This window comes from Anolis carolinensis, chromosome 1 (assembly GCF_035594765.1).
Source record: "Anolis carolinensis isolate JA03-04 chromosome 1, rAnoCar3.1.pri, whole genome shotgun sequence".
Classification (NCBI taxonomy): domain Eukaryota; kingdom Metazoa; phylum Chordata; class Lepidosauria; order Squamata; family Dactyloidae; genus Anolis; species Anolis carolinensis.
In genome coordinates this window covers 217,229,791-217,256,227 of record NC_085841.1, presented here as the reverse complement: position 1 = coordinate 217,256,227, position 26,437 = coordinate 217,229,791, and the positions used below count along the sequence as shown (strand labels likewise).

General features: G+C 39.1%; 1 protein-coding gene across 2 annotated transcripts in view; it reads right to left on the bottom strand.

The window, feature by feature from the left end:
* Positions 1 to 554: 554 nt before the first annotated feature.
* Positions 555 to 26,437, bottom strand: part of ifih1 (interferon induced with helicase C domain 1) — a 38,326-nt gene continuing 12,443 nt past the window's right edge. The window contains exons 4-16 of one of the 2 annotated variants that reach the window (XM_003226233.4): positions 23,238 to 23,309; positions 21,061 to 21,284; positions 19,347 to 19,557; positions 17,644 to 17,861; positions 15,989 to 16,105; positions 15,203 to 15,326; positions 14,854 to 15,087; positions 12,750 to 13,006; positions 11,070 to 11,219; positions 10,407 to 10,568; positions 7,227 to 7,417; positions 4,814 to 4,907; positions 555 to 1,715 (exon numbers count right to left, since the gene is read on the bottom strand). In XM_003226233.4, coding sequence (XP_003226281.2) covers positions 1,527 to 1,715; positions 4,814 to 4,907; positions 7,227 to 7,417; positions 10,407 to 10,568; positions 11,070 to 11,219; positions 12,750 to 13,006; positions 14,854 to 15,087; positions 15,203 to 15,326; positions 15,989 to 16,105; positions 17,644 to 17,861; positions 19,347 to 19,557; positions 21,061 to 21,284; positions 23,238 to 23,309 — 2,243 coding nt within the window. In that variant the 3' untranslated portion in view covers positions 555 to 1,526. The remainder of the gene's footprint in view (positions 1,716 to 4,813; positions 4,908 to 7,226; positions 7,418 to 10,406; positions 10,569 to 11,069; positions 11,220 to 12,749; positions 13,007 to 14,853; positions 15,088 to 15,202; positions 15,327 to 15,988; positions 16,106 to 17,643; positions 17,862 to 19,346; positions 19,558 to 21,060; positions 21,285 to 23,237; positions 23,310 to 26,437) is intronic. The other variant, XM_008118983.3, reaches the window with a different exon arrangement.

Here is a 26,437-nt window from a genome sequence, read left to right as displayed (position 1 = left end):
GCAATACACCTTTACATAATGGTACAACTGCATCATGTAGTGTACAATGTAAAAAATACCCCAAAAAGCACTGGTAGTGACAATGTTGCTTGAAGTCTCAATTTCAGATTAAATGACCAGTATAGAAACACCTGTAGGAGTGATTGACTCTATCAATACAAACATGTGAAACATCATCGTACTTGTGACTTGCTTCTTTATGAAATATTATGGAGACATATAACTGGACCAGAGTTGGAAGTGTCAGGATGTTTAGGGCTTTCTACAATATAAAATGGAGGTCAAACAATGTGGCAATGCCATCCCTCACATTAGGTGTTTCAGGGCAAAAAGTTCCCAAAAATTCTCAGATATCAAGAAGGGATTTTAGGGGATTTGCATACAGCCTGTGGCCCACACTTTCCCTTCTGCATATTTTCAACATGTTCAGGAAGTCAGGACATGGGCAAAGTGTGGAGGCTACTACAGGAAAAATACACCTTTCATATATAATTTTCCTCTTGAAAATGCACCTCCCACTTTAGACATAACTAAAACAGCAAATAAAATAAAAGTGAAGTCAACATTGGAGTTTTTTTAAAATCTTTTAAAAAGCAATTTAGAAAAAGTGAGCTACAAACTGTCCAGTGCAAAAGGGAAAACAACTACAGTAAAGCACACATTTTGATAACACATCACACTATGCTCAGATCACAGCAAAACATGATGGCCTGAATCCTACTGATAATCCCAAACAGAGCAGACTAAGGCCCCTTCTATAATGTCATATATACAGATTATCTGACAGTGAAGACTCATCTAATCCAGTCTAGTTATCTCATTTGATAATCTGGATTGTACGGAAGTGTGGATCCAGCCCCACTAATGTAAATACCCTTTATTCCGGAGGTCTACACCAGTTGGACCTATCCAATGGATTCACATTCTTAACTTTATACATTTGACCCTCAATAAATATGGAAGACTTTATTTTGTAAATTCTGTAAGAATCTGAATGCCATTATTATTTATAAATTTGGTAAGAAAATAATCAAGGAAGCAGAGAATGCATCCTATACTTTGCGTTGTCGAAGGCTTTCATGGCTGAAATTACTGGCTACTGTGAACTTTTTTGGCCTGTATGGCCATGTCAGCCCGAAAAACACAGCATCCTATACTTTAGTGAAATGATCCTACATAGGTCTGATGTCACACTAATTGTGTTTTTCCATCCTGGACAAGCATTTCATTATAGAATGTAAACACCTAAACATAGCAGTCTTTATACCCACAACTTAGATTGCGCTCATGTTAGAAATACAGCACACAGGGAAGATTTACACACACATATTTGTCAAGCCATATTCCTTCTCATTTCACTACTATTTGCATGAACTGCCACAGTTCAAGCAAACGGAACCCAACATAATACAATATTCTCATTCAGTCCACAAGTTATTACTGGATGTTTCAAGTCAGCCAGTGATAAACACTCTTATGTGAGTGTTTAAGAAGTAGTAATGCAATTCAAAACTTTCCCAACTTCCTTAATCTTCTTCATCACTAAAATCATAATTATTTGCATAACTGAACTCTGGAAACCTAATGGGCAGCTCTGCCCATTTTTTGCACATATCCTTTCGGGTAGTTTTCTTCTCATTGAATACAACCACAAAGTTTTTTATTTTTAGGCAAGGCAGGTCTAGACCTCGGTGTACCATCATGCTTCCCCACACCTGGAAAACAAAACAAAAACAGGTAAAATGATCACTTCTGCTATTCATGAATTATTAGATACAGTACATATTTTAAAAAATCAAAACCTATACTGAAATAAATGGACTTGATTCAAGCAGCCTTTTTCACCAATCACTTTTACTTTTTGTCCTTTCATTGGAGCATATTGCATAAGGATTATTATCGGAGTCCTAGAAATATATGGTAAAATGCAATTAGATAGTTATGTTTGTTGACAATATGACAATACTTACTAGGAATAATAAGAATGGTACAATATGTGTAAAACAGTGCAAAGGACTACATATTATTTTTTAAATCCAGATACCATATATAAATGTTTAAAGTAGAGTACAGCATGACATTCAGAATTATATCTACACCCTAGCATTGCATGAATCATTTAAATACCAGGAAATAACCATTTCAAAAGATATATAGACTAATCTTGTCTCCAATGATGAAACAGCAACTAAGGCTGGATCTACACTGCCATATAATCCAGATTTTCAAAGCAGATAATAAACAATGTGGGATTTTATGCAACTGTGTGGAGGGGCCCTGGGTCTCCACTGCATATAATACAGTTCAAATGAGATAATCTGGATTTAATATGGCAGTGTAGAAGGAGCCTATGCTTGCATCCAGTGATAAAACAAGTTAAGAAAGACCAGTTGGTCCCAAATGCATTTAACACTTATGGACAAGATTAATGCTATGAAAAAATAGCAGCAATACCAAAATATCATTATTTCCTTCAAACACTTCCCATAGTGATTTGGCATAATGGCAAACATAATTAAAAATTTTATCCGGCAGAGTAAAAGGTCGTTTACTATGATCAAATCAAGGAATAGGGACTGAAGTATCATATTGGAAGGGAGCCCCTTAGAATCCATGGGAATTTATTGAAGTGATGGGAAGAGTGGTTTCTAAAGACACCATGATGTAATGGGTTAACTGGAAAAGTATGTGTAAGAATCTGATTGGCTGAGCCTGCAAACAGCTGGGAATCTGATTGGTTATTTTCTCTGCCATGCTACTGGGGAACCGGCTCGAGCAGGTTTTACCTCAAGTGTCCCCACTGGTTTGCTTTTAATTACTCTGATTTTATCTGCTTGGATTTTAATGTATTGTCCATTATTTTATTTTGTGTATCGTTGAAATGTTTTAAGTTTTTATCAAATATGTTCTGTCATTGTTTCGGGCTTGTCCCTGTTGTGAGCCGCCTCGAGTCCCTTCGGGGAGATGGGGAGGGATATAAAAATAAAGTTTATTGTTATTATTAACTGTGTGTGTGTGCGCATGTGTGCGTGTTTATGTGTATACTGACTGGAAACAGCCAGGAGAGAGGCCCTGTTATTTCTAAGGCACTGAAGCAATTTTATGGACTTTAAAAGGACTATTTATTCCTACTGTTCTCTGTAAGGAATCAGAGGGACTATTGTAAATATTGTTGCTCTGTTTTATCACGTTGAAGTCAGTAAAGTTCCTGTTAATTGTTCTACAAAGCTGAGTGGCACAATATTATCCTGCAGGGTGACTTTGGTTCACAGGTAGACGTAAGAGCTTCTATTTAAAATCATCTACAATTCTTAGCAGATCACATATGATTAATACAGCACAAACATAGACATCCTAGAATACATATAATGGGATCAAATGTGAGGGGAAACAAATTCCAGAAGTTTCCTCGTCTTCCCCTTTCATTGTATATTCATTTTCTTTCTATCTAGAAAAAGGAGATTATATCAAATGGAGAAAAGGGACATTGCTTATATTGAGATGTTTAAGAAAACATCCCTCTTTTTCTGTAAAAACATTAAAAGATAAACTTTGGGGAATGAAAGTGAACAGGATTCTTTTGTATCAGTTATATTATTTTATTAAGAATCCTACATGAAGACATCTTATAAACAGAAAAATATGGAATTTGAACATAGTGTATCAGAATATTTAAGTGGATTATTTTCTAAGGTAGAGTTGGCCCTCCATTTCCACAGATTCTGTATGCATGGATTCATAATCCACAGTTTGATAATTTTTTTATTAATTCCAAAAATAAAATCTCGATTTTGCCATTTTATATGATGGACACCATTTTACTATGCCATTGTATATAGTGGAACTTGAGCCATTCATAGATTTTGGTATTCAAAGGGGTAACAACACCCCATTATACATTCACATTTAATTGAAATAGATACAAATATTGCAAACATTTGAAATTCATATGCGGAAATAATATTAGAATAAGAATAAAACAAAATATTTAGATGAAATAATACAAATAAAATAATAATACTTTATTTATATCCTGCCCTATCTGCCCAAGGGGTGAGTTATCCAAGGAAAACCATATCAATAATACTTGGGGACACTTTTTAAAAAAACATTGCACCAGTAGTATTTGCCAGTATTTCTAAAATGGAAAAATATCATGTTGGAGAAACAACAGAAAGGTTTATGCATCTACATGTAGTGGTTGTGTTTTGATGTGTTACATTTTCTGCAATAAGCATTCACAGAACATCCAGCCTCACTAGCTTTACTAAAAAAATGGAAAAGAACAAAATAAAGAAGTGTCATTCAGAAGATCAATGGTATTTATGTTAATGGTAGTTTATGTTAATACGTAGTAGAAAAATCTTGGGTTAAAAATGCAGAACTTAAAACATTAACATTTACATAGAATTATGGCAAATACCATCTTATTTACATCAAAAAATAAGATAATCAAAATCAGATTAGATAAAATCAAAGCTAACATTTCTGATTTTTATAAAATACAGCATGAGTTTATTCTATATACAAAATAGAAATGTATAAAATATCCACTAGGATCTTTCCTTGGGACACAGAAAAGAGATTAAATGAAAAATGCAGTACGAAGTATGTTAAGAGATAATATCCAAGCCAAAAACAGATTTATTTCTTATTTGCAATTCTAATGCTAGAGGACAAACTGTTAAACATATTAGCTTCTCTCACTAATAAGAATTGATCATTAGGTATTTTCTCTTCTCTTCTTTTTAAATTTCTCTGTTTTTAGACACAAAAAACCTATAAAATATCTAGCCCATAAGGAGAGGCTTACTTGTCCACAATCTTTGCAGATAACTTCCCCATTTGTTTGATAGTCTGCGGCTTTTGCTTGCAGTGTCTTGTTTTCTCTTACAACATAAAGGCCTCTAAAATGTGCAAGAAATATGAATGAAAAGACTGTAAATAGGACATTATTACATGGTGAATTGATATTCTTCTCATAGGAAAGAAGGGGTTCATCAAATAAATGATCTGCTTTTACAGCAGGATTTCCTAATGTTATGAGGCCTCTTGCTGAGGCCCCTTCCACACAACTATAAAATCCCATGTGATCTGCTGTGAACTGGAATATATGGTAGTGTGGACTCAGATAACCCAGTTCAAAGCAGATATTGTGGGATTTTCTCCCTTGATATTCTGGGTTATATGCCTGTGTGGAAAGGCCCTGAGATATTCTTAGTAAGGAAGGACTCAGTTTACCAAGTTCTAAAACCAGAAAAGGTGCATATGTGTGAGCCCAGCTAGAATTTTTTTTAAATGTATTTTTCTTGTTCACTGATTTTAATTCTATCCTGCTTTAGAGGGCGAATAGATTTTAAAAAAAATTATTCAGCACAAAATCTTGACAAAGAAGGTATAGGTACACTACAGAGGTTTTATTCAGTTCAAACAACCAAAATGGTTTCTATTTGAGAATTAAGACAGAATGGGGTATGGCCAATTAAGACAATATACATTTGTAAAACAAATAAAGTAGATATTAAGTCATACTGGTTAATTTATTGCTGAATCAATCTGAGCATCAATGTATGAAAAATATCCTGCCTCCTCCCTTTACCACATTTCACTACTTTAATCCATTTTGCCTCTGCTAGACACAAAGTACCAGAAATGAGTTGGCAGGGAGAAAAGGGCTTCAAACAGTAGACAGCTGCAAGATTTCAAAACACAAGTGTTTGAAGATGTTAAAGATATGTGTGAATAGGTAAACAGTGTGGTAAAACAGGCAGACCTTAAGATTGAGACTACTGTATGTTGGTAAAACTCAAAATAGCATATACAGCTAGAGTAGGGCCCAAATCCTGTTTCATCTGTTTCGTGGTTTTGTATTGCTCCATCCATTCAGATTGTACGGAACAGCACAACTCCACGGGAACAAAAGAAACAGTGAAATGAAAGGCAGAGGGGAACGGTAGCCATTTGGTCAGCTGAATTTTGGCACTTGGCTGTAGGCCCTGGCTCACAGAGCCTACAGCCGAACGTCAGTGCTCGATGCTCGTAGGGCCTATCTGCCAGACCTACGAGCATTGAGCGCTCAACTGTAGATCCTGCAAGCAGGGCCTACAAGCGACGAATGTTTGATGTCTCGTAGGCCTGGCTCGCAGGGCCTACAGCCGAGTGCCGGGCCCGCTTAGCTGTAGGCCCTAATCGGCAGGCCCGGGCACATTACCGGCCAAGGCCCAAAAATCTTTGGGGGTTTTTTTGGACTTAAGACAGAAAAGCCCATTCGTATAGGCGCCCGTTTTCGTAAGCAGCACATGGAAAATGGGCAATACAAATGGTACAAATAGAAATGGCAAGTGATTTCATACAAATGCACAATACTATATATAACTAGAAAGATATCTTTGCCCAGTACCCTAAAAGTACCAGATCCCATCTGATCTTGGAAGGTTCAATCATGGTTAGTACTTGCATGCGAGATGGCTAATGAATAACAGGGGAAAGAACAGGCTAAATCTCCTCTGAATATTCCTTGCTTAAGAAAAATACAAAATTCATGGGTCTCCCATAAATCAGTGGGTATACATTTCAGTTTGATTGATATAGTTCTGAATAGCGGGGTATAGCAGGGGTTAAACAAGTATCTGGCAAGTGTTGCTGGAAAGGTGGATTTGGAGTGCTACATACTATGTGACTTCCCCTATGTCCATTTCCTTAGAATAAAATCTTTTTCTTTAAAAAATCTCCATTCCATTCTGTCTCTATATGCTTTTGCTCAATATGTGTGCATATGTGTGTATAGAACCCCCCAGGACACAATATTACTTTCTCCTTCATTCCTCTCCAGAACCTGAGCTCAGAAAGGTTGTAGGATGATTTCGTTTGTTTGTTTGATTGGCTGGTGGACATTTGTGACTTATTTGTGGTGGAGGCTCCTTCTTTGGAGGCTTTTAAGCAGAGACTGGATGGCCATTTGTCAGGGGTGCTTTGAACACGATTTCCTGCTACTTGGCAGGGGGTTGGACTGGATGGCCCATGAGGTCTCTTCCAACTCTACTATTCTGTGATTCTATGACTTATTTAGCAACAGAAAGATAGCTTCTATTGGTGTCATAGGTCCCAGTTGAATGTCCTATTTCTTCCTGGAACGAAAGAGCAGGTTTTGTCCTCTGATTTACAGCCTCAACGCTTACTGCTACAAACACCAAATCCATAGAAAAAAGTGACATGTTGGCACTTACTTAAATTCTTTTTTGACATTGACATGATGCATATTCTCAATGACCTCAATATCTTCACCTGAACATATCAGCTTAGTGCAGTTTTTGCAGAGGAACTTGATCAAGGATGGATCTTTCTTGTATGCTTTAGACTGCTCTTTCTTCGCTTTCATTTTTACCTCCATTATGCTTTGCAGTTGGAAGCCCCGAATCTGAAAGTGGAACAAACACGCAAAAAGTAAAAATTCACCAGAGCCAAAAAGGGGCATAGGCTATGCTTTTTAAAACGTTCATTTTTGCAAACTCCTCAATGGGCTACAAAAAATAGCATGCCACTTGAATGATGCCCGAAAAGGGAAAAAAATTGGGTCCTCAGTACATCAAAATAGTTGGCCTAAGGCCATGACAAAAAGCACTACATGCACACAATAGTACCCTCAAAGCAATAGGCACCAAAGATGCGCAACAGAAATCACAATCACGCTCCCATAAAGAGCAAAAACAATGTGAATAAACAATGACTAAAGTACATTTTGGGAGAGGTTCCAGTTAGCCCTTAGAGTCTTCTCGGCAGTTGATGGCAGTATTATCCAACTCTGTCTTTCTGATCTTTTTTGAAGATAGAGCAAAAAGGGCTACTTTGTGAGTAGTCATTTGTGTCGAGAGTTCCCTTTACCTTGTGCCAGCAAGGTTTTCAGGTGTATTTCTCTTGGGTCATTTTACAATGGGTAGACTAACAAGTAATGCACAATGTTTTCTACCTGACCTTGACTACAGATACGTCTGTTTTCCCATGGCACATTATGGTAGCAACCATCTAACACTGCGGTGGGCATTACTTGGTACTCCAAATCTCACCCTGGTGGCGTTGGGATATTTCCTTGTTTTATTCCTCTAAAAGCTAGTATCTCTCCCCAAAGTAAACCTTGGTTTGACAATTTTTATAAGGAACACTAGTTTACTATGCCGTTGTATATTAGCATAGTAAGCATCCCCTGAGTTTGGTATAAATGGCTTGGTGTTGTGTGGGGAAAGAGCTGGAATCAAAACCCCATATGATACCAAGGACCCAGGTTACTTGAATATGGAATTAATGATTTTTCCAACATGTGGATACAAGCACCAGTAAAAAACTTTAGCATCTCTTAAGTCAAAATATCTTCTTCAGAACAATCGCAATGGAAGAATTAACAGTCTTGTTAAGGTTGAAGGAGTGGGGTGGCACTACAGTTGTCCTTCCACATTTGCACGTTTGACATTTACAGATTTGATTCAAATGTTCTCTCTAGGCATCTCCAGCTCTTCCAATGTGACTCCATGGTCAACTTCCTCTGGTTATGTCAGAATTTTTAAAGAGAGAGCACCTTTCTAGAAATCTCTAAGGCTGAATCTACAATGCCTTATATCCCAGGATCTGATATCAGATTATCTGCTTTGAACTCAATATGACTTTACACTATCAGATAATCAGGGATAAGGAGATAATCTGGGATCAGATCCTGAGATACAGAGCAGTGAAGCTCCATCCTCAGTCATTTTCTAACAGAAATCAACCCCAGTCCTGCTGGAGAACCTAGATATTCAAAGAAACATGTTATCTCAGGTAAAAAAAAACAACAAAAAACAGCAATTTCTTTATTCTCAGTTTTTCATTTTTACTCCAGCAGATTTGGAGGAGTGAATTTAGGCCCCTTCCAGACAGGCTTTATATCCCAGGATCTGATCCCAGGTTTTCTGTTTATCCCAGATTATCTGGCAGTGGGGACTTATATGATCCAGTTGAAAGCAGAAAAAACCTGGGATCAGTTCCTGGTATATAGGGCCTGTCTGGAAGGGTCCTCCGTGTCATGAGATTAGAGCTCTCCTCTGCTTGATAGGAAAGGACTGGTGTAACGGATCTTGCCTACCTTACAAAGTTAGTGAAGGTCCCACCTTGCAGGGCTGGTGTGTGACTATTTTGCAGGCCTTGCTTGCAGAAGTTCAGCACAGCAAGGGGGAGGAGCGATCAGGCAGCCATTACAGTGAGTGCAATCTGATTGACTGATGCAAATGTGGTTGTTTAGCAACTGGAAATGGGTGGAGCCAAAGCGACACAACCAGGCAGCCAAAGAATTATTTTTCAGTTGTAGGTTGGAGTTTGAAATGTGAAGATAGAGATACAATTTTGGGAACTGTGTTTTGAAAAGGGAGCCTCTTTGAGGAATATAGTTAAATCCCTTCAGGAAAGAAAGGGCTGAGAACTATATTGTGGCTCTACAGTTTAGAGTGTTGGTGAAAAATCTCAGGAGAAATTGATTTAAAAGTAAATTGTCCTGTTCCTTGGTGAAGAAACATATTTACACAGAATCTAAATTATAAAACCATCTTTTACAAGAGAAAGCCTAACTTGTTATTGAAACCACTATGTATCTTTACTGTTACTGTAAGTGCTACGCATACTTTACTGCTCAAATACAATTAAACAACAACTTCTTGTTTTCCTCACACAAAGTGTCTTGTGTAACTCTCAATATCCTAACATAGAAGAGGCTCCTGAATAAAGCACTGGTAGCAGCATTAGTAGAGCTAGTGAGTTCTAATCCATGTTTCTGGTGACAGCTGAAGCAAAAGCCTTTGCAATTTTGGCAATTTGAAAAATCCTCTATAAAATCCTTATTTCTTACAACTCAATCCTCTATAACTGGAGTCTGGGTTGTGAAACAGGTTTGAGCCCTGCACCCAAAGGTCTGCTCCCAGCTAAGCATTTTACATGCACGGCAAGTGTGAGGCCTGTCAATGTCTCTTATATGACATAGTAAAGGTAAAGGTTTTCCCTGATGTTAAGTCCAGTCGTGTCCGACTCTGGGGGTTGGTGCTCATCTCCATTTCTAAGCCAAAGAGCCGGCGTTGTCCGTAGAACCTCCAAGGTCATGTGGCCAGCAAGACTGCATGGAGCGCCATTACCTTCCGCCGGAGCGGTACCTATTGATCTACTCAAATGTGCATGTTTTCGAACTGCTAGGTTGGCAGAAGCTGGGGCTCACAGCGGGTGCTCATTCCGCCCCCCAGATCCGAACCTGTGACCTTTTGGTCTGCAAGTTCAGCAGCTCAGCACTTTAACACACTTTGCCACCGGAGGCCCCTAATATGACATATCTCTTAACAAATGGGGAAATCTTACTCAATTAGAAATAACGAGGGCCCAAATCATGCAGGCTTTACCTTATTGTCATATTCTGCTCGGGGCATGTCTTGAACACGCTTAATGGCTCTATGCATCATTTTCTCTCGGAAAACATTGACACCTTCACGCTCAGCAGCCCCTGACCCACCTGACGCCACAAGCACATAGGTACTTTCATCAGCTCGAGCTCGCCCGCGGGCCTGAAAAACACAAGGGACGTTCACAATAATCCATTTTTCCCACATCTATGGCAAGTTGTGAACATGGCCACACATCCTGGAAAACTCACAGCAAGCCAGGATCTTTCTTTCTCAGTGTAGCAATCCATTTGTGTAGAAATTGGGACTGACAAGCCCCTTCTACACTGCCATATAATTCAGATAATCAAAGCAGATAATCCACATCATCTCCTTTGAACTGAATTAAATGAGTCCACACTGCCAGATAATTCAGTTCAAAGCAGATAATCTGGATTATACAAAAGTGTAGAAGGGGCCTGAGTCCTATGGAAGATGACTTGTCTATCTGTCTGGTAAGTTCATGAAAAAAGTGCACTCTACACTGGGACTTTTATGCAAGTTTCTACTTGATTCATCTAATCGTGGATTTGTAAATATCAACATTTACTTCTCCAACAATATATAGTCTTTAAGATCATGAAACACATGGGTGAAAAGTTCGACATCTTCAAGCGAACAAACCTGCACCATAGCGATTTCATTGGTAACAAGACCATAGCGTATGACGATGTTACACTCTGGGATATCCAGGCCTTCTTCTGCCACAGTTGTAGCAATCAGCAGGTTGATTTTTCCAATACGGAATTTTTCAATTACGTCCTTCTGTTCATTCTGTAGAGACATATAATAAACAGATTCATGGAAGGAATGACAATTCATTCCACATTCTCATAACTGCAAGACAATTTCTTCGAGATTAGTGAGTTGCATTTTTGAATAAGCATAAAATACCAATTTTCTGTTATTCTAATCCATTATCAGAAATATTATATTAATATTTAAATAAATTCATCTAGGAGCCCTGGTGGCACAGTGTGTTAAAGCGCTGAGCTGCTGAACTTGCAGACTGAAAGGTACCAGGTTCAAATCCCGGGAGCGGAGTGAGCGCCCGCTGTTAGCCCCAGCTCCTGCCAACCTAGCAGTTCAAAAACATGCAAATGTGAGTAGATTAATAGGTACCGCTCCAGTGGGAAGGTAACAGCGCTCCATGACCTGGAGATATCTGTGGACAATGCTGGTTCTTCAGCTTAGAAATCGAGATGAGCACCAACCCCCAGAGTTGGTCACGACTGGACTTAACATTGGGGGAAAACCTTTACCTTTACTAGGAGTCCAAATAATTCATGGAAATTTGTTCAAGTTGAGGATACTTGCTCCAAGTCATTAAAAAATCTGCTCTTTTCACATATGAATACAAATGGACTAGGCATCTGGTGACATATGTTACCTTTGTTTGGGTGGTTGTATGTTTTCCAGGCTGTATGGTCATGTTCCAGAAGTATTCTCTCCTGACGTTTCACCCACATCTATGGCAGGCATCCTCAGAGGTTGTGAAGTACGGAGAAACTAAGCAAGGAAGGTTTATACATCTGTGGAAAGTCCAGGGTGGGAGGAGAACTTTTGTCAGTTGGAGGCCAGTGTGAATGTTGTAATTAATCACCTTAATTAGAATTGAATAGCTTCATCTCCTGGCTTCTTCCTGCCTGGGGGCATCCTTTGTTCGGAGTCGTTAGTTGCCTCTGATTGACTCATGTCTGGAACTCCTCTGTTTTCAGAGTGTTGCTTCTTACTTACTGTTCTGATTTTTGAGTTTTTTTTAATACTGCTAGCCAGATTTTGTTCATTTTCATGGTTTCCTCCTTTCTGTTGAAGTTGTCCACATGTTTGTGGATTTCTATGGCTTCTCTGTGTAGTCTGACATGATAGTTGTTGGAATGGTCCAGCATTTCTGTGTTCTCAAATAATATACTGTGTCCAGGTTGGTTCATCAAGTGCTCTGCTATGGCTGATTTCTCTGGCTGAGTGAGTCTGCAGTGCCTTTCATGTTCTTTGACTCGTGTTTGGGCACTGTATTTGGTGGTCCCTATGTAGACTTGTCCACAGCTGCATGGTATATGGTAGACTCCTGCAGAGGTGAGAGGATCCCTCTTGTCCTTCGTTGAATGTAGCATTTGTTGAATTTTCTTAGTGGGTCTGTAGATAGTTTGTAGGTTGTGTTTCTTCATCTGTTTGCCATAGATGTGGGCGAAACGTCAGGCGAGAATACTTCTGGAACATGGCCATACAGCCCGGAAAACATACAACCACCCGGTGATTCCGGCCATGAAAGCCTTCAACAACACATTACCTTTGTTTATTTACCTGAGTCATGGGCTTAAATTCACTATTATGCCCAGCACCAATAAGGTAGTGAGCCTTCACTCCAGCTTCTTCAAATTTGGGGTTCTCTTTAATCCACTCATAAAGGGCAAATGCACTTTGCCGTGTCTTTGTAAAAATGATTCCCCTCGCTTCAGGTTTCTTTGTGAATTCAGTCATTAAGGTCTCACGCAAGAGTTTCAGTTTTTCATTTTCGTATTTGGCCACAGTTGCTAATTTTTGTAGCATATCCTTTTTGCCTTTACAAAACAAAAATGAATAAAACAGAATATCATTACTTCAGTGTTTACAAATTGAAAGGATACTAAGATAGGATCACACTGGCTACTTAACATCACAAGATGAAGAAATGGTGGCACAGAATCAAAGTAATGACAGCTAAGAGAAGTTAAATAAGTATAGATAACATACAGCAAAGGAATTAATAGTATAATAGCGTGTCCACTCAGAGGCAACTCTTTATAGGACTTGTGTGTATGCCTTCAAGTACCCTGTTAATTACATCGTGTTTTCTCCAGCCCCTTTCACACAGCTGAATAAAATCCCACATTTTCTGCTTTGAACTGGAATATATGGCAGTGTGGATTCAGATAACCCAGTTCAAAGCAGATATTGTGGGATTTTCTGCCTTGATGTTATTTATTTATTTTTATTTATTTGCTACATTTGTATCCCACTCTTCTCAACCCGACGGGGATTCAGAGTGGCTTACAATTCAAATATACATACAATATATTATTAGCATAGCACAATATAAGCATTAAATTGCTATATTGTATTATATCATTATACGGTACTATTATTAGTAACATTACATTTAATATATAATATATAATATTATTACATTGTATTATTATTAGTATAATATTGTATTACATTATTGAGCCTCCGGTGGCTCAGTGTGTTAAAGTGCTGAGCTGCTGAACTTGCAGACCGAAAGGTCCCAAGTTCAAACCCGGGGAGCGGAGTGAGCGCCCGCTGTTAGCTCCAGCTTCTGCCAACCTAGCAGTTCGAAAACATGCAAATGTGAGTATATCAATAGGTACCGCTCTGGCGGGAAGGTAACGGCATTCCATGCAGTCATGCCGGCCACATGACCTTGGAGGTATCTATGGACAACGCCGGCTCTTCGGCTTAGAAATGGAGATGAGCACCAACCCCCAGAGACAGACATGACTGTATTTAACATCAGGGGAAACCTTTACCTTTTAGGCAACATGGTACCAACCAGATTTTAAAAAATATGACCATTTGCATCCAGCCTCCATGGCCAGTAGTGAAAGACTACGAGAACTGTAGTCCAATTTCTAAAGACTGCCATATTTAGGTTACTGCATATGTTGGAAAGATCATTAGCACAGTTCCATACCAGTGTGTTCAAGGTAAAAAAACAACACCATAAAAACCCACAACATACCTCTAAGAAATCTGTGTTAGTTGGAGAAGGCAAGACTGATGAAATAAATGATTGATGCATACTTTCAGAAAGCATAATATGACTAAGAAGATTAGAAATATAGGGGAAATGAACAAGATTAGCTTTATGAAGCTTGAAAGCTTTAATTAGCCAAAGAAAGTTTGCTGGCTATCTTGATGAAATAGTCAGGTGTTCATACTGGATACAAACATGAATCCAGCATTTCTGGGGCCATTACTGCTCAATAAATCTGCAAACAGTAGAAAGCTGCAGACTGCAGTTACATGTGCACAAGTCATTTGTTATGTATCTACTGTATTGCTTTAATTTTAAGACACTCCTCCATATAAACATCTACAAAATGGGGTGCATCTTATAATACATATATTCTGTTGATAGTATTGAAATTAGTGTGCATCTTATAATCGAAGAACTACAGTATATAACTTAAATTAAGGTTTATCTTTGGGGAGAAAACAGCAGAGTTTCTCACTGATCAATGTTTGTACCTCCCTTAATGTGCATTCAAAGGATGGAATCTCATAATTTATGATGTTGAAGGAGTAAGTTCCACAAATTTGTATGCCAACATATGACACGATTACTGTCAGCATCTGCTGAACATCTCCAAGAATGACCTAGTTGGAAGGAAAGATTGGTCATACTTACCATAAAATAAATCCATAAGAAATATGTCTGTTTCATCAGGTTTGGATGCTACTGCCTCCTCCTCATCTTCTTCTTCATTCACTGCCATCTTCTTACTTTTCTCCTCCTTATAAAAATTTTTGAGATGGTTATATGCATCTATCATTCGGATGGTGTCATTAATCAGTAAAGCATCATTGTATTTCTTCAAGTGTTCTGCACAGATATGGTGTTTGCGATTCTCTTCCTTGGCAGCTGGTAGCAGAGGGAGAGAAAATACACTTACAAAACTGACAGATGTTAGATATCCAGGAAGACCTCGGATATATGAAGAATGTATGGATTACAAATGGTTGAACATGAAAATTACCTTTCTTCTCCTCTTGAACTACCCACTGCTCGTAGGTCTGGGACCCAAACTCAGCATTTGGGTTGAACTGGCAATAGCCCTGGATCTTCATCATTATGTTCACAAGTTCTTCTCTAAATGGATCCTAAAATTTTTAAAAAGTGGAAATTCTTAAGTTGACATTCTTCAGCTGCAATTTTGAGAGGTGCACAATTCCCAATCTTGCTCAAAATGACTATAAACCAAATGAACGTTGTTCAATGTTTATACTGGCATCTTACGTTACATCTCATTCTTTACTGGCTACACTACAAAGGGGCCTGGGAGCTGCAAGTCAAGGTTTGGTAAGCCATATAATTGATACTTTAGTCTAGAGCAGTGATTCTCAAGCTGTGACTCCCCAGATGTTTTGGCTACAACTCCCAGAAATCTCAGCCAGTTTAACAGCTGTTAGGATTTCTGGGAGTTGAAGGGCAAAACATCTGGGGACCCACCGTGGGCAAAGAAAGTCAGGAAGGAGAAGTTTAATGGTATTGCAGCTCTTGTTTTTGTTTTATTTTGTGCTAATGTGACAGGGACTGCTATCATATTTATGCCAATTGGCTAGAACTTTCTTCCCTGGAAGCCCATCACAGGTCAGCGGCTGATGGCTCATGGATCAGCAGCAGTTGATGAGTCACTATTTTGAATAGAATTTATAAAAAATATTGAAACAATTACAGACTTTTCAGAATTAAAAAAAAAACATTTTTTGCAAAGGGGAACAAGTATTCAAATGAGAAAGAAATGATGGTGAAAAGCACTGACCTTTGTTTTATCATCCGCAATATCAATCTTCTTCCGTGGCTCCTTCACCTGACTATTCAGACCTAAGTCATTTGTCCTGACTGTTGTGATCCCATATGCATCAAGATTGGCACAAATCTGGAAGGGAGAAAGTTCTTACAGCATTTTGTGAGTAATGTTGCCTAAAGCTGTGGCGTTTATTCCAGGAAATTAATCTTTCCAGTTGAGCTTACATTACTCCAGAGATGATTAATAAGGGTGTCCAGCCATGAACAAATATATGTCTGGGTAATCTGTTTTGCTTCCTCCCACCCTTCAGTAACTGATCCACAAGCATCAATTTATGGCTATCTAAATTCTGGTCCCTCTGAATGATTTCTGGTATTCTCAGCTGGCTTTGTTCACTTCCTCCCATCTTTCCCATTGCAAGGATCAAATTAAGGTTGTTTTTTTTGTGTGTCAGGAGCAACCGGAGTTGCTTCTGGAGGAAGAGAATTGGCCGTTTGCAAGGATGTTGCCCAGGGGACGCCCGGATGTTTTGATGTTTTACCATCCTTGTGGGAGGCTTCTCTCATGTCCCCGCTTGGAGCTGGAGCTGATAGAGGGAGCTCATCCGCGCTCTCCCCGGGTGGGATTCGAACCTGGCAGCTTTCAGGTCAGCAACCCAACCTTCAAGTCACAAGGCTTTTATCCCCTAGGCCATCGGAGGCTTGCTGATTCTCTTTTAGAAAAACATCTCACTTGAGTCAATTCCCTCGTTTTTCCTGCTCCTACAAAGGGGAATGATATTGCCATCCCTTTAGAAGCCAAAGCCTGCCAGCTCCCCCAGCTCCAGCCACAGCCACATCTTGGAGAGGGGGCAATTTATCACTTCTTCTCTCCTTCCTCTTTGTTGTCCTGATAGCTCATGAGAAATCTAGTTTTATAAAGAATCAGAAGATGACTATAACAGGATTTGTTGGCTAGAAACATTACTATTACCCTGTATGCACATTTTATATTACTCATTTATCTCACAATATGAGAGTCTGGATAACTGATGTGTTAGTGCCCCCCGCCCCCCAATTAGACTTGGATTGTTTATATAGGAATACATAGAATCATTGAGCTGGCAGAAACCTCATGGGCCATCCAGTCCAACCCACTGCCAAGAAGCAGGAAAATCGCATTCAAAGCATCCAACAGATGGCCATCCAGCCTCTGCTTAAAAGCCTCCAAAGAAAGAGCCTCTACCACAGTCCAGGGCAGAGTGTTCCACTGCTGGACAGTTCTCACAGTGAGGAAGTTCCTCCTCATGTTCAGGTGGAATCTCTTTTCCTGTCGTTTGAAGCCATTGTTCCGCGTCCTAGTCTCCAGGGCAGCAGAAAACAAGCTTCCAGCATGATTCTAGGTAAAACATCCAGCAGAAGTTGACCATGGACCTAGAGTACCCTAAAGATAACATTTTAATCAAATCTACAAAAGTCAAACCTACAAATGTGGGTGGCCATTTGTACACCGTCCAAACTAGTTGCTCCCTTTCCCTTCCTTCTAGCCTCACTGGTGAAAGGTTTGAAAAACTCCAGAACCTCATGGTCTGGTGCTCTTTTCCTTCATGTCATTAGTCTCCATTACTTAAAAAGCAGTATTTCCTCCCATAGAATACCTGCTACTATTTACGTTCAAAATCAACTTACTTTCAGAATATGTTCCTCAGCCTTGGAATGATTTTTTGCCCCTCCTACACCAGGTGAAGCTGTCAGGCCCAGAATCTGAGGTTGAGGAACTAGTGGTTTCCCCATTTTCCTCCGTTTCTCATTCTGCATCTTTTGTTTCAAATACCGGCGCATGATGTTGTTATAAACGGCTTCCTTCTGAGTATGATGGCATTCATCAATAATGATCAGGGAGAACACTGCAAAAATATTATCAGATGTTGAGTCAGTCATCCTGTACATAATAATATTCAGGGAGTTAGAGTGTCTACAACTAAATTATAATTATAATTATTATTATTATTATTGATCATATCCTCAGCTGCTGTAAGACAATCGAACAGACAGACTACAAACAGAGGCACAACTATGTGGCCCAAATGATTCATTGGAACGTATGCCTCAAGTACCACCTGCCAGCAGTAAAGAACTGGTGGGATCACAAACCTGCAAAAGTATTGGAAAATGAGCACGCAAAGATACTGTGGGACTTTCGAATCCAGACTGACAAAGTTCTGGAACACAACACACCAGACATCACAGTTATGGAAAAGAAAAAGGTTTGGATCATTGATGTTGCCATCCCAGGTGACAGTCGCATTGACAAAAAACAAAAAAAAAATACATCACACAGTACTAGACACTTGGGAAGTGTTCGCCTTGTGATACGAAATCCAGCATATCTATCTTGTTTGCTGTGACATACAATGTTGTTGTGTCAATAATAATAATAATAATAATAATAATAATAATAATAATAATAAATTATTTGTAGACCGCTCTAACTCTCCAAAGGAACTCAGAATATCACTGCAGAAAAATACCCTTCATTTTTGTAGATGAATTAAAATAGAGTTATCTTATAATCAACATCCTAACTTGACACAGTGCAGAAAAGCACTGTACTGTCCTTGGCAATGCCTTGATGCTCACTTTGGTTGTAGCTTTGATAGGGGCACATATCAAAAAATTCTCTCCCCAATTTTGTCTCTTCAATTCTTTCAGAATGTGACTTCCATCACTCGAATGATAGCGAAGAGCCACATGTAGCTTAAAAATCAAAACACAGAAGATGCCAATGTTCTGTGTTTGCAGGACTAGCAAGTACCTTAAAAATACAATCCTAAGTGAATATGTGTAATAATCACAATTTTAACTACACACTGCCAGTGTTCAGAATACACTTCAAGTCTCTAAGGGCAAAATTACAATACTTTCACTTATTTTGTAATCTCACATCAATATCCAACCAAAAATCTCTCCCCTACACTAATTTGTTTGTGATCATCAGCATCCTCAGAACAAAAAGAAACCACAATTTTTTTCTGTTAGAAACTAGTGTGGTTCCTTGTATATAGCTTGAAGGATGTTATTAATTGTTATCTTATGGCTGGTTTTGTTTCAAAATTAAAAAGCCTACTTTCAATATGCTCTTCAAGAAACAGTGATAATGTAACATATGGTTTGGGATCTAGAGTCACAAACGGACACATTTTAAAAAAGCATCTTTACCTGATGAGGAAGCCAATGGAGCTTTGAAAGCTTGTATGGTGTATTTTTTTTTTGCATTAAATTGCGCCCCCAAGTAAATATCATTGTTTGGTTGATTTTGGATGCTGTTGTATTTTGCTGTGTGGCCAAAATTGTTACTACTAAATATATTTCCTATAATTAGTGATACATGCCTGATAACTGGACTCCTTCTTCTTCATCTTGCTCTGCATTTTGCAATGCATTCTCAAGAATCTGAGCTGTGCAGATGATGACATGATTATCTTTGACAACTTTTGGGAATGAGATTTTCAGCTGCGTCATGCCACTCAGTCCAATCACTTTATAAGAGTGCTTCAAATAAGGGTGAAACTCTTTTCGGAAATGTTGCTCCACCAATGGCACCTGCATATCAAAACAAAATCAGGTAAGAGAATTAAACACATTATGATAACAAGCTTACATAGAGTTTGGTGAAAATACATGTAATAGCATCCAGCATCAACTTCATAACTGGCTGTATACTTCTGGCCTGCCCGATGATCCAATTGTGCTACTCCACACTTTGTTATTGCTGATAGTTAGCTTATTTGCAGGTTTTATTACATTTTAGGAATTTTTTATGACTCATATTTTTATTGGGATTTCACATTCATTGTTACTTTTATACTTATGTTATATATTTATATTGTGTACTTGTATACCGTGTATTGTGGTTCCGATGTGGCACTATAGTGCTTCTATGAGCCATCCAAAGTTCCCCCGAGGGATGATAGTGGGGTACAAATAAAGATTTATTGTACGAGGATTATCCAGAAAGTAGATTACGTTTTGGAATTTTAAATGAACAAAGAATAGGAGAAAACATTTACCAGATGCAGTTGAAAGCCACACCCAAATACCACTTCTCAACAGTCGCCATTCAAATCTAGGCACTTATCATAGCGATGAATTATCATTGCAACTCCTTCCCCACAAAACTCTGCCGCCTGCGTCCTTTCCAACAATTCCACTTGTTTCCAACAATGGGAGCATGGCTGGCAACGCAGCGTTTTGGCAACGATGCGCAGCTGCGGAAAGGGGTAACCGGCTGGTTGAGGACGCAAGCGGCAGTTTTGTGGGGAAGCAGTTGCCAAGCTCATTCATCGCTATGATAGGTGCCTAGATTTGAATGGCGACTATGTTGAGAAATAGTATTTGGGTGTGGCTTTCAACTGCATATGGTAAATGTTTTCTCCTATACTTTGTTCATTTTTAATTCCAAAACGTAATCTACTTTCTGGATAACCCTCGTATTGCATGATTATTATAACTAACACTGCTGTGGCACTGTTCAGTACCATACATAAAGCTGGTGGCCCACAGTCCTAGATAGTAAATCTGGCCTTTCTGGGAATATATGAATACTTACTACCAAAAATTCCAAATGTGCTTTGAGGTGCTTTGAATGCGATTTTCCTGCTTCTTGGCAGGGACTGGATGGCCCATGAGGTCCTTTCCAACTCTATGACTCTATGATGAATCTTTTAATGATCAGTGGTACATTTTAGATACTGAACATGTGTTATGAAAGATGGGGATGTGTTTCTAAATAGCAATGCTACTTTCAAGATTGAGCAGAAGACAGATACTTCTCAAGCTTCCAGCGATTTAAGATTTTAATCAGGTGACATTTGTATATGTGAGTCATTCCAGTACATGGCTCAAAAGAGTGCAGGGGGTCACTGGTTCCACTCGTCTTACACCTGACTCAAAACCCTCCATAGCACTAAAGTACATAATCATGAAGTTTGGCTTCCCTTGCATTGTTAAACTCATATCAAAATATGATAATCCAGGTCTCCTGCTCATTCTTTTGGGACTTATGTCCCAAAATCCCACCCTGGTGGCACCACCGGGACATCATACCTTGTTGACAAGGACTATAACTTTCCCCTCTTCCCCTGCATCTTTTTTCTTGTCCAGATGATCTTTGGCAATGTAAACAGCCACTCGGGTCTTGCCACTGCCTGTAGGGAGGCACAACAGAATGTTCTTCCCTTCCAAGGCTTGTTGAGCTACTTCCATTTGGTAGTCCCTGAGACACAGCTCTGGTTCGGGTGAATCTCTCTGTTTTCTATCCACAACATCGTCTGTAATTAAGAGACATCAAGACAGATAAACTATGAAAATGAGAAAAGAGACTATAATTACTCTCAGTGCATGTGTCCCATTTCCCCCCAAATTGAAGAATAGTTCAGATCTGCACAGTTTGCAATCCACCAGAGCCATAATAAAATGTCTTAAATTTGCAAAGATGTATAGCTGTGAGTGCATGTATGCATGCACACATAAATGCCATACGTTACCCAATGTTCACTGGGTTGTTGTGAGTTTTTCGGGTTGTATGGCCATGTTCCAGAAGCATTTTATCCAGATGTTTCACATCTATGGCAGGCATCCTCAGAGGTTGTTGGAAACTAGACAAGTGGGGTTTATATATCTGTGGAATGTCCAGGGTGGAAGAAAGGAATCTTGTCTGCTTGAGGCAAGTGTGAATGTTGCAATTGGCCACGTTGATTAGCATTGAATAGCTAATCAAAGCCTGGGTGCTTCAGATACATACACAAACACAAGATGGTCCATGTACAAAGAAAATATAATATCCAAATAGCATATCCAACGTAAACGGGCCAGCAGAACGTTCGATAAGCGAATATGTTGGATAATAAGGAGGGATTAAGGAAAAGCCAATTAAACATTAAATTAGGTTATGATTTTACAAATTAAGCACCAAAACATCATGTTATACAAGAAATTTGACAGAAAAAGTAGTTCAATACACAGTAATGCTATGTAGTACTTACTGTATTTACGAATTTAGCACCAAAATATCATGATATATTGAACCCATTGACTACAAAAATGTGTTGGATGATCCAGAACGTTGGATAAGCGAGTGTTGGATAAGTGAGACTCTACTGTAGTATTATTAAAGTTCGCCGTAGCATATTATACTATATGCTATTTGGACATTTATTTTCTTTGTACAAAGACCATCCTGTGTTTGTGTAGATACTTTACAAGTATACTGGGATTTTGTATAGTGCTTCAGATACCTGCCATAGGTGTGGGCAAAAAGTAAGGAGAAAACGCTTCTGGAACATGGCCATACAGCCGGGAAAACTCAGATAACTGGACTGTGGTTAGAACATTGTCCTTTGCCATTCCTGAGGCATACAGCTATATAATCCAGTTCAATGTAGAAGAACATTTTAGGCCATATCAAAGTACCAAGCCAAACAACCAGTCTTGAAAAGACCTGATTACATTCTCTACAAAAATTAAATAAAACACTTGTAACAACACAATAAATAAATATGATAAAACTGAATGTATACATCATATTTCATTGTCACCCCTACAATTTACCCCAATCAGCCCCACATATGTGGATCTCAATCGTATTGTTTTGCTCAAATACAGAGCCGTTTTACGGTATATATTATTTTTGGATCCTGACCGCACATAAAATAAGTAGTTCTGATGTGCGATTCCCAATGCATTGTCCGTTTGATATATGGACCAAGGAACAAATCTCTCACCTTCTGATACAGTTTACAGTCAAATAATATATGTGCTAAATCCTCAACTTCAGATGTTCCACAGATACAGAATCGTTCATTATAATACCAGTTCAATGTAGATTTTATACAGCTGGGTAGAAGGGGCCTAGAACGCTGAAAGACCAAATCGCTATTAAACCATGAAAACCCAATGGGACATGTCACTTTCTCTGCCTCAGAGGAAGCCAATGGCAAAACCTGAAGGAGATGTCAGTAAATATCATAGTTCTGCCTTATATGGAATGCTTCCACAGATCAACAGGTTCTCCTTCAGTGACATCACTTTGTGTGGGGACGAAGTAATGATACAGGATATGGCTAGCACACTCCCCTCCTTGAATGTGGAGTGTAATGCTTGCCAAATGCCTGAACAGGACTATAGGTACACACATTAAGGTACTGTCACAACAGTACCTCCAATGAGGATATGCTTCTGGATCTCATTTCATGCTTACTAGAGTACAATGAAGAAAGTCAAACCTGAATCATCACTGGCCATGAAGCTTTCATTCGTATCATTTACATTTTCATCCAGCAAGCTGGCTTCAGACTCTAGCAGACAAAATATACAAACAAAAGTCTAAATATATGAAAACAACTGGTTATTTCCATCTTAGGGTAATGTATAGGTAAAGGATTTCCCCTGACGTTAAGTCCAGTCATGTCTGACTCTGGGGGTTGGTGCTCATCTCCATTTCTAAGCTGAAGAGCTGGCGTTGTCTGTAGACACCTCCAAGGTCATGTGGCCGGCATGACTGCATGGAGCGCCCTTAGCTTCCCGCCGGAGCGGTACCTATTGATCTACTCACATTTGCATGTTTTCAAACTGCTAGGTTGGCAGGAGCTGGAGCTAACAGCGGGTGCTCAAGCCGCTCCTGGAATTTGAATCTGGGACCTTTCGGTCTGCTCGGCGCTTTAATGCACTTCGCCACCGGGGCTCCTGGGTTATAATTTGATAATATTCAGGGCACCACCAACCCACCTCACCCTGCTTGGCCCTTAATCTTATCAGGAGCAAAGCAAGTACAGAGAAGATTCCTGTTTATGTCATCACCATAAGAAACTGCCACCTCATATTTAGGAGTAAAGAATGTTTGGGTTTCCAGTTAATTAGAATTTCAACTCCCAAAGCCCCAACCAGTTTATTAAATCACACAGAATTGTGATACAATAGAATCTCACTTATCCAACATAAACGGGCCAGCAGAAGATTGGATAAGTGAAAATGTTGGATAATAAGGAGAGATTAAGGAAAAGCCTATTAAATATCAAATTACGTTTTGATTTTACAAATTAAGCACCAAAACATCATGCTTTACAACAAATGGATAGAAAAAGCAGTTCAGTACACAATAACGTTACGTAATAATCACTGTATTTATGAATTTAGCACCAAAATTTCGCAATTTATTGAAAAATTGACTACAAAAACATTGACTACTAAAAGGCAAACTGTGTTGGATAATACAGAACTTTGGATAAGCAGAGCTTGGATAAGCGAGACTCTACTGTAATTGAAGTCCAAAATATCTGTTGAGTCAAATGTACTCCGTTTCTAAAGTGAAATAACCAAAGCAAATCTAAAAAAAATTTTTAATGCTCTCATTTTAGCACTTCTGCTAGCAGATTTTTTTGCCAGTAGATTTCTCTGTTGGTGAATTTCCAAGATTAGATGTTAGTTTTCTGCCAGCAGAAGATGCTTGTGTCTAATCCTACAATTGACACATCTTTCAGTTGGGATTGCACTGCCCTTCAATCTATGCTCTTCATCGACAAAGGTGGTGCAATGGGTTAAACCTTGTGCCGGCAAGACTGCCAACAGACAGGTAAACGGTTTGAATCTAGGGAGAGTGGGTGAGCCCCCTCTGTCAGCTCTAGCTCCCCATGCGGGACAGGAGAGAAGCCTCCCACAAGGATGGTAAAACATCAAACATCTGGGCGTCCCCTGGGCAACGTCCTTGCAGGCGGCCAATTCTCTCACACCAGAAGCGACTTTGCAGTTTCCCAAGTTGCTCCTGACATGGAAAAAAAATCAACAAAGTAAGTCTGAGCAGCTACTTATTGAATAGAGGAAGGCTCAGACTAACAGAGAATAATTGACTCTAAATATGTGAAGACCTTAACATGAAGTGTCCATGACTGTTCATTTGTAGAGGACGGGATAAATGACTATGTGCTCGGTTTGGCTTGGCTACACGATTTGTTTTGGCTTGGCTACATGACTAGTTGCTCACCTCGGTTTTCTAGTCTGTATCCTAAACATAGTTCTTGATTAAGAATAAATACCCATCCAATCTCTATTTCCCTTAATGGCCTTTCATTGCCAGAAATTGCTCAAAACTACCAGAATCTGTATCACACCCATTCTAATGAAATGGTGGCTGAAACTGACATGTTGCCATCCAAAGGAACTGAAAAGTATAGGTTAATTACCCCTAATTTGAAATGGTTGGGGCCATAAGTGCTTTAGATTCTAATCCCCCCCCCCCCCAGATTTTGGAATATAGGCAGTCCCCAAGTTACAAACATTCAACCTACATACAACTTAGTTACAAATAGTGGTGAGACAACAGAACATGAGAGGAACTCTATCCCAAGAAGGGAAATTCACTCCTGAAAGAGTTATCATGAGGAAAAGGTGTCTCCACTATATCTTTTTTGTGTTTCCATGCCCCCGATGGCGCAACGGATTAAACCACTGAGCTGCTAAATTTGCTGACCGAAAGGTTGGTGGTTTGAATCTGGGGAGTGGGGTGAGCTACCACTGTTAACCCTAGCCTCTGCCAACCTAGCAGTTCGAAAACATGCCAATGTGAGTAGATCGATAGGTACTGCTTTGGCAGGAAGGTAACGGCGCTCCATGTAGTCATGCCATGCACATGGCCGTGGAGGTGGTTACAGACAACGCTGGCTCTTCAGCTTAGAAATGGAGATGAGCATCAACCCGACTGGACATGACTAGACTTAATGTCAGGGAAAACCTTCACCTTTAACTATGACAACCCAAAATTTTCAAAATCTCGTCACAGGGACAGAAAGTGAGGTGAAATTTTCTGAACAGGAGCTAGGCAGCAAAAGAAATACTGCATGGGTGTTAACTCTTCCCTATGTTATCCAAAATTTAAAAAAAATGGGATGTGGGGTTTGTGGACCTGCACTTATAAAATGTACCTGTTCCGATTTACATACAAATTCAACTTAAGAACAAACCTACAGAACTTACCTTGTTTGTAAGCCAGGATTGCCTTACCTGTGTGATTTGTGGGGAGGGATATAAGTTTTAAAGGCCATTTCAGTATATTTACTGTATTTTAATTCTGTTTCTATCACACTGTTACTATTTAATTGTTTTTAAACTTTTGTATTGCTCTTTTAAAACTTTTCTAGTGTGGATTGTTACCTGCCTTGAGTCCCCACAGGGAGAAAGGCGGGTATAAATATAGTTAATAACAACAACAACAACAAAACAACAACACCTATATTTGTATATACAGTGTTCCCTCACTTATCACGGGGGTTAGGTTCCAGGACCACCCGCAATAAGTGAAAATTCGCAAAGTAGGGACACTATATTTAATTTAATATTTATACATTATTTTAGTAATTATACACTATTTTAAGTCTTTATCAACCAATTGTGTGTTGATAAATTGCCTCCTTCTCCCATTGCCGCTTGGGCT